The sequence below is a fragment of the Gallinula chloropus genome (genome assembly GCF_964237585.1).
Source record: "Gallinula chloropus genome assembly, chromosome: 10".
Classification (NCBI taxonomy): Eukaryota; Metazoa; Chordata; class Aves; order Gruiformes; family Rallidae; genus Gallinula; species Gallinula chloropus.
In genome coordinates this window covers 7,531,701-7,541,064 of record NC_140095.1, presented here as the reverse complement: position 1 = coordinate 7,541,064, position 9,364 = coordinate 7,531,701, and the positions used below count along the sequence as shown (strand labels likewise).

The 9,364-nt window shown below is 43.1% G+C and overlaps 1 protein-coding gene across 3 annotated transcripts in view; it reads right to left on the bottom strand.

Moving 5' to 3' along the window:
- Positions 1-452: 452 nt before the first annotated feature.
- The window catches only part of KCNIP1 (potassium voltage-gated channel interacting protein 1), a gene marked incomplete at both ends in the record, with an annotated part of 415,309 nt that continues 406,397 nt past the window's right edge, over positions 453-9,364 (bottom strand). For all 3 annotated transcript variants that reach the window (XM_084268620.1, XM_084268621.1, XM_084268622.1), the window contains 5 exons: positions 453-500; positions 2,656-2,718; positions 3,285-3,389; positions 4,371-4,478; positions 6,566-6,636. In XM_084268620.1, the coding sequence (XP_084124746.1) occupies positions 453-500; positions 2,656-2,718; positions 3,285-3,389; positions 4,371-4,478; positions 6,566-6,636 (395 nt within the window). The remainder of the gene's footprint in view (positions 501-2,655; positions 2,719-3,284; positions 3,390-4,370; positions 4,479-6,565; positions 6,637-9,364) is intronic.

Below are 9,364 nucleotides of genomic sequence, written 5' to 3'. Positions count from 1 at the left end.
CCCTGGTAGATCTGACTGTTGTCAAAGCAGGTTAAAGGCAAGGCATTCATAAAACATTTTACCATATGGTAGTATGGGCTGAGCTTTTCACTTGCAATAGATGGCCGAGTAAGCTATCGACATGTGCTATCATATGTAATCAAGCTTGCTAGATTAAAAGCAGGACTTGTGCCTAGCAAACAACGCTGTATATTACTCATTGAACCTCAAGCAGCAGTTCTCTCTCGTCAGGTTTTAATAAAATATTCACATGCTTCCAAAATGAAACAAAGGTCCACCGGCGTCTCTCGGGGAGAAGAGGTGGGATCGGTTGCATTCGGTTGCCATTTGGTTGGAGATGTCATACAAAATCCTCACACACTGAACATGGCTGTATTGTAAAAAGCTTTCACCCAGAAAGGAGGTCTTTGATACAGAAAGTCTCCGACTCCTCCAGCGCTCGCCAGACACTGTTACATCACGTTCTCAAAGAGCTGTAAGGATCGCATGATGTTGTCATCCTGAAAACAATGAGAAGACATTTTCATAAAGCCAGCACCAACAGGGACACTGGTAACTTTGCAAGGCACAGGAGGGGCTGTGCTGCAGCTACTGTGGGCAACAGCCCTGCCTGCTTAATGCTTTTCATCCTCAACGAGCTGGAATTGAGTCAGTGATGGGGTCCTGACTGAGCAAAGCAGTTGTCTCTTACTGGCACCCTAGCTGGTTTCAGCCGTGTAGCACACGACCTTCCCATAAGCCTGACACACTCAGCATGGGCTGGGCTTTACTGAAGGAAACCAGCTGAATCCTTGGACTCCAGCACGCAACTGCATTTCACTGTATAGTCAGGACCTAAAACCCACTGCACTAACGTGCTCTGAAAGTCCAAATGAACTGCTGAGCAAGCTACCTCAAAGGATGACTTCATCCCAGAAATACAACGAGCTCAAACCCCAAATACATACAATCTCAGCCTCTCTGAGGTTCGCAATCCAAATGAGAAAGTTGGAGACACATAAAGGAAGGCCTGGACTGTTTCCCATGAACTCTCTAAATTGTACTTCAAGGTAATAATCTGAATAATATTCAAACCCATGATCATGATCCCCCCAGCCCTGAATTTAGTTTTTCCAAGAGTTACAGTAACTGTCAGTAACATGAAAATACATTTCCAAATTTTCCATATTGAGGAACTGAAGAGATCTATTGCATCACATTCCTCATATTTTGAGGCTGTGTCTATCTACTTCACGTTTAACACAGCTTGGTGGGTACCAGTATCCCTTGCACAGGAAACCCTCTCCAAAGCAACACTAGGAGTTCACCGCCCATGAGCTGTACCCTCAGAACGGCAGAGGTGAGCACTATAATGTACTTTGGGTTTTTTTCATAACGAAAAAACGTCTTAGTGTTGCAGGGCTCACCCCTGTCTGCCAGGGAACGAACCGTGACAGCCATCAGACCACGCAGCTCCCAGTGCAAGTGCACCAGCAGAGGGAACCCAACGCAAACTAGGGCAGAGCTGCTTCACTGCAGACACTTACCACACAAGCCGATCTGACCCGACGGCAAATTATCAATGAGAAGAATAATGCTCAACACACATGTTCAAATTAAAGATCAGCTTAACAATCAGGAGGTACCAAGAATGAAGTTAACGGGGGGGGGGGGGGGGAAATTAGCCTTGTATTACGTATCTGCTAACAAGGATTTAGCTGCCTCAAGTCCCTGACTGAGAAGTAATCTGGATGTTGCCAGAGTTCACACAAAACCAGCAGGAAGCCAGCCTAGTCCTCCACAGGGAATGTCTTCCCATGGCTCTGGTACAGAAGGGCTGTCTGACTGCAGAACAGGAAAGATTCTTCCAGGGAAAGTAAAATACACAGGAGGGCTGATACGCTATGATTTGCACCAATGTAAGATTTCCAAAATGCAGAGGCTATTATAGTTCTGATTAAATATTAGAGATATGTCTCAGCAAACATTCACACAGTTAATTACAGGCTAAGACAACAAACACATGGACATGTTAATGTTGATACCTGTCTTTGTGCCAGGGCTAAAAATGCCAGCAAATATTTATTATAGCCAACTTACATATGGAATGTGTAAGGGGGAGTTTATTTCCAAACCAGAAAAAAACAAATCAACCAAAAAACACTGCTACAATAACAGCATTTGCTTTTAATGTTTGACCATGAAAATATGAACTGGCTTTACAAACCGGTGCTGTAACTGCAAGAGTTTTAGAGACTTCAGCTCTGAGCAGTCCCAGCAACACGTACCAGCTAATGACATCTGGGGCAGCACACAGAGGCAGTACCAGCCTCTTACCCACCAACAATTAATGAGGGTTAAGGGCTATATCTGGAGTTCTCTGCTTGTCTACAGAATCAGGTACTGCAGTTCACTCAGGTTAATATAAGCACTGGCCACCAGCACTGGCAATGAAGCAGCTCTCTCCCTTGATTGATCTGGCCCTCCTTCCCTGTTCAGTCCCATACTTACAGAGCACCACCAGAAACTCAGTCATGAAGCCTTTTTTTTTCCCACAAAGCACAGGAAACCTGGGATCCTGAGCAGCGTCTTGTTTCAAATAGAGTTTGTCCAAACAGAAAGCAAATGCTGTTATGTGAGCTACACCTTCAATTGTGGTTATAATTTTGTCCTTACCTCCTGACACGATTCAATAAACTCATCTAAGGTTACAACACCATCTTTGTTTTTATCCATTTTCTGCAAAATAAAATAATAAAAATATTTGTTTCCATATCTTATACTATAATATACATATATTTGATGCAACCTGAACAAACCTAGAGCACTTCACAAGCTTAGATTAAAGATGCAGTGTCATTGGATATATTTGCCAGCTGCTCAAGACTTGCTTACTGTGGTATCTGGAGCATTTCTGAGGTCCTCTCCAGCTTTTCCTTCTTTGACATACACAGCAACCTCTGCCCTTAGTGCATTGCTTATTTATTCACTGCCTCAACCAACCCAGATTCCTGCCCGTCTTTTGGGGCAGTTGAGAGAAGCAACACAGAAGCGTTGCAACACATGCAGACACTTCAGACTTACTGGATGTGGCACATCACAATGCAAAGGGTTGGGCTAAGAGACAAAAGGAGAGATCCCTTGGAGTCACTTGGAGTCAGGAAATCAGACACTGTAGTGTTAAGAGTTCATTTTGGAATATACAGTGGGGCCTAGGATTGAATTTGGGGCTAACCTGACAGGAAAGTGGATCAGTGCATAGCTCAAGCATTAAGAAAAACACATTAAAAAAATAAATCAAGTACCTGAAAGAATACTTCTACATGCTGCCTTGGAGCATCCTCCTTGAGCACGGGATACGTGTACTTCCCCATCATATCGTAAATCGCCTTTACGATATCCATCATTTCCTGCCGCAGTGGCGTGGCACAAACACAAAAGGGAAATTAATAGAAATGATAGCACATTTCTTTCTCTTACTACCCTTTTCTTCACCTTCCTTCTGCTGCAAAACAGTGCAGAGAATGCCTGTACACAGGCAGGAAGACAGCGGTATCACCATATACAAGTTCAGCTATGAAAACAAGTGCCTCTTCCTGAGCAGGCTGTGACCATCACGGCCACACTGGAGGTGCCCGCAGCACTCACCTCCCTCCTCCAGCATGACAGCACTGCAGGACATGTGCTCTGACACAGCAGCTGCTGGGATGGTGCTGGGCTGCAAGTGGCACAGTTTGTCCTGAGTGCTGAGGCACTGACCTTGTCACAGAGTGATCAGGGACCTTCACTGGGAGGTCAACTGGGCACCCAACCCTTCTCCACACCTTACAAACTGCCACATAACTCCATGATCAGCAGCAGCAACCACAAACCCTCTGGGTACACACAACAGCTTTGAAAAGACAGCCCAACATGTATTTGCCAAATATTCAAGTTGCCATGCTCAAAACCAAGGCTTCCCACAAAGGAAACGTGCAATACCAGACAAAAAGATAAAACCAAACAATAATACAAGTTTTAGGAGTGGTGCTGGGGGCTTGCAGTGCTTTGGGTGAGCCCATGCCATACCTCCCAGTGCAGCCAGAAACCCCTTGCTTCTCAGTCACCCAGCAGGTGTTGTCACCATCACCCTCCCCTTTGCAAAGGTCATACAGCTCATAGCTGTATCTAGGATTTTGCTCCTGGCTAAAGCAATCAAAGGCACTATAATACAGGAGAACATGGCCACAAAATCATGCAATACAAAATAGCTGTGCACTTTACTTAGATAAATGCTCAAGGCCAGCGTGATCTGCATTTTATGTGCTGCATGCAAAGTTAATTGTGCTCTGCAACACAAACCAGGCAGGCTCTCTTCAGAATTCAACTGCGTCTCTCAGAAGCAGCCCTACCTCCTTGTTTATATAGCCGTCCTTATTGATGTCGTACAGATTGAACGTCCATCTCAGCTTTTCATGAACAGTTCCCCGCAACAGAATGGACAGTGCCATCACAAAGTCCTGGTTCAAGGCAGAGAGAGAAATGTGAACTTTCAGAATATCCTCTTCTAAGTCACCTCCTTTATATACTGCCACTCAAAAGACTTATCTTTTTAGAATGGAGCATATGGCTACCCACCTCTGACTACTTTTCCCAAAAAACGTACCCTCTCTGACCAAACTCAATGGACATACCATCTGCTAAGATAATCTGAGTACTGTCACACTAATAAATATATAACTGTGAAAATCAGAAAAGCCCTCCAGTGCTCCACTGCAGCCACTGTAAAAACCAGCCTTAAGATATGGGTTAGGCAGCTTAGCAAGGCTGGAAGGACAGGGAGGTTTAACGGGTGCTGCCGCCTTAAACCCCGTGTGAAAACAGCACAGGCTCAATCGCACACCCAGTCCACAGGACAGTGGCTGCTCCTCAGGCTTGCCAGGAATAACACGGTATGTTCAAAGCCAGAAGCTGGGACACTTACTTTGCTACCCACCCAAATTTATCTGCTCTAAACTAAATACTACATGGATGTAAGCATGGCAAAACACACGTCTAGTTTTTAAGAGTGCCATGAGATGCTCCAGTGGCAGTTTCTCCCCTAAGAAATGCTCTGTTGCAGAGTCATCACTCAGGCTGTCGTCTGGTTAAACACAGCTGGACTCTTCACTGCAGCAGGGGCAGCTGATGCTTTCTTACCCCAGATGTCGGGTGCTAGTGGAGGAGGAGAAAACCCCAGCGTTTCCTCTGTTTCCACCTTGAGACAGATGGAAAGATCCCAAACTCCTTTAACACAGGGAGCCTCACGTTCTGTTCCCTGTCAAAATCCATCAATCAGATTTGACCAGATGCGATTCCCACCACTAATTACTCAGTCTGGGACACAGCATTTTAATTGTATTTGTTGTTTACAGTAAAGTTATTGCTTCCAATAACTTTGATTTATTGTTTTTACTGCACAGTGGCTCAGGCATTGTAAGCAGCATTGCTACAGGGATTTATTAGCGCAGGCAGAGCTTTCAGTGAAGAGAGCCATACAGTTCCTGTTACCTCACTTTAATGTACTTAGCCCTTCCTATGTTATCTCCATTAGCTCTGCATGGGGCAGTGCATCACTTCTTAGAAACCTTTGCTCCGTTTTCCCCAGACTCAGAGGATTTGAATTTGCTGAACGATACAAAAAAGGGGACAAAATGCTTATGTTTGACAACCACTAAAGAGACAGGTTTGCCAGGAAGGAAAGCTCAGCACTTTTAAAAAAAATAAATACTTATCTAAGCATTTTGCCACGTCTCAGCCTGTGTAGAGGTTTCTGGAAGTCTCTAACTACCGAGTAGCTGCCATATGCAAAACTCCCACTGCAGCCATCACTACAGACACAGATATACATGGGGTAACATTCCCATTTTACATTTGATAAATTAAGTAATTTCTTGGTCTTATCTGGAAATTACTGGAGTTCTTTGCTATTTGATGGTAAAGGCAAGACTGCCTATGATTTCTAGTTTTATGTTCCCAGTAAACTCTTCACAGTTATGAAGTTCATCCTCCACAGGCCTATGATTTAACATGTCCCTTTGCTGCACTCCACCTATGTGTGTGAGCTTGAATGGCTATCTGTAGCCACAGCAACAAGCCTTTTAGTTAAAGGTTGGATTTGGTTTCCCTAGGAACAAAGTACCCGAGATGCTTGTTCAATACATCAAATAAGCTGTCACCTCTCTTCCACCCATAATGCTCCAAGGAACATAGAAATGTAACCCTGCAACCCACGACGACTGAAGATGACACAGAATGTACTGGATTTTCTTTGACATCCAAATTATCTGTGCAAATGACTGGACTGTCCAAATCACTGGACATCAACCTCTCCTCTCTGCTACCTAATTCTCTGCACTTTCTTCCTGTGGTGCTGAACAGTGTGATGTGTTTTGTTAGTGAGAAGAAACACGTGAGACTGAACCAGGTTTTAAAATAGAAACTTGATTTGAGCCTGAAACCTCTAACACATAATCCAACAAGCCCTACTAGTTTACAACAAAGAATGGAGAAGCTTAAAAACAAAAAACTGAGAAGGCAGCAACAAAGGATGATGCAAAACCATTACCTCGAACTTCACTGAGCCATTTTGGGCAGTGTCAAACGCGTTAAAGAGATAATGTGCATACATGCTAGCATCTGAAAAACACAAAGGGCACCCATTGGTACAAGTCATTATACACTAATGGCTCTAAACAACATGCACGGTCTTATTCCCCTTTGTACAGAAATCAAGCCTGTAACACAGCTGGATAGTCTATGAACTATGAAGTGTAACATGGACTTGCATACTCCCCACACTCCCTCCCTTAACACCACCTTGAAATGCAAAACCTTTCATTACCCCAGAAGCAGTCCGGTCCATGGGGCTGTACTTGAAGGGGTGAGCAAACACCTCCTGTGAGTGTCTCTGGAGCAAGTGGAGCATTGGCTCTGGTGGGAAATGCAGCAAAAGCACCAAAGAGTGATTGCAGGGTGTGTGTGCTGCCTTTTGCTTTGTGTGAGGTACAGCAGAAATCCCCAGGGACCGTCCAGCTTCATCAGGGCCTAGTTCTAGTGACCTGAGTTTGGCCCATGACTGTTAAAGAGCATATTTTCCTCCTTTTGAATCTTAAACTGTTGGTTCTACAAGTATCTTTTCAACTGAGAAGAACAGTTTCTGTGGCCACATGCAAGACTGCTGTTAACTGGGAAGACCAGTCACGGTATGCAGGAAATTCCCACCAAATAGGTGTAGGAAACTACAACCTTCACCTTCCACTTCAGAAACCATTTACATTGCTCTCTGCGTTACTGGAGCTCAGCTTTTTGAGCTGGAAGCAACTGACATTGAATTCCATTAATTATTCCATTGCTATTCCAGCAGCCACACACTTTGTTGTCTCTGCTGTTCTTTGCCTCTAGCACACAGCGTTAGTCAACCTGAGTCTCCGTACTCAGTGTGTGAGTGTCCAGGTGAAGCCAGGTGCCCCATGCAGTGCAGGCAGCCAGGTGCAGTGACCCTGCATCTCTTCACTCTCATCCCCATGAAATGACTAAATATCTTCACGTTACTCAAACCCAGAGCAGTGTAACAGTGTGCAGAAAAATCAAATGCTTGGGTTACCATCAGCCATAAGGGTAGAACACAGTGGCCTGTAAAGGGGAGTGTGTGGGGGGACAATGCCTATTCTATTTTTCAATAGAAGGATTCTGAAATACAATAGCTTCAGAAGAAAACTGTAGAATTACTTGTGGGACAGTCCTACTAAAAACTATGTAAGGTAAACTGATCAATGAACTGTTGCTCAAGCAATTAAGCTAATGCTACTGTACATTAGGAAATACTAGCTCACCAGTATTTTTGATTACTTTTTATTATTATATTTGATGATACATCAGCAAAACATGAAACCCTGTCAAGGATAGAAGCCCTTTGTAACAAAAATATCACAAGCCTGGAATGACACTGTATGGAGTTTTTGTAATTCAGAGCTGCTTAACTGCCTCTGGGATGTGCAAGTTTATCTGTGCAGAAAGCCATAAGAGTTAAAAAAGCTCTGAGGAATCTGAAATCTCACAATTGATGTTGCTAAGGTTGTACAACCAATTTGGAAACCAAGTGAAAGAAAACAGTGTAAAATATAAAGTCACATCTGCTGTTAAACTGATTTATTATTAAGCATGGTTATAGTATCATCGTCATCAACCAAGAGAGCCACATTTCAGAGGACTGTGACACACACAAAAAAATAAAATAGTCTTTGTCAACCTCAGTAGAGAGAAAAAAGTTATGCATGAAGCTGCTGTGCCTGATTGTTTTTCACACACCTGAGGTGTGTTGCTTAGAGGTACTAGTGCCATTATTGGGGGTACTGGAGTTCATTGAACTTAACACATACACGGAAACATATAAAGATTATAAATACTTTTTAAAAATTAGTTTTAAAAATTTGTTTTAAAAATTAAATAGAATGATATATTTTTATGAAAGCAGTAGCAATATGAAGTTGAGTCCCTACTGACTTGCAAATGTAAATTTTTATAGGTATACATCTTTTGAGTCACATACACTGTTAAACCTTTTTTGTCTTGACATTTAGTTTAGGAGCCACTTGCTGATGATCTTAAAGTAAATGTGTATGCACACACACATTCTTGCAGAAGCTCCAGCCATCATTCCACAGTAAGTGTATTCTGCAGCTACTACAGACTGGTATACTGTATATAAATATATTCAGAAAGCCTCAAAGACTGAAGCTTTTACTAAAAATCCACGTAGCCCCCTGACTCATTTCATTCAGTTTGAGTACAGCATCCCCACAGAACACACCCAGTCAGAAGAACAAATAGACTCCTGATCTTTTAAAAAGGCAAGAACCTATGATATTTGAGAGGTTTAATACAGTACTTTAATATTCTGACACACAATATGACTCTCCCTTAGTCACACAAACACTAAGAATTATCATTTCAGGTCACTAGGCATTCACACATCAGCTAGGATCTATGGTGAGTATTTCAGGGAGGTTCTGATTAATTTGCAGGCCAAAATGAGGTCTGGGACTCTTCTGTGCTAGATATGACATGCACAGCAGTCCAACAGCAGGGAAGCAAAGACCCACTGAAGGGAAGTGATTTACCTTTCTGCCATCCAGAAAGTCAGGACAGAAAGAAGTATTACTGCCCAGTTTTATGTGGGACTCATGAACTGTTTAGTTGAGAATGAAGGGCTGACAGGTAGTGGCAGCCTTTAATGCAGATTTGTCTGTATTCCTGTGACAGAACTGTTCAAGGGGCCTAACTTAATTTCATTACCTCGCTGTTTGTGTTTCTGTTTAAGGTCCTGCAAAGCTTAAGCTCAACTCACATTTCTTGCAGAGATTAC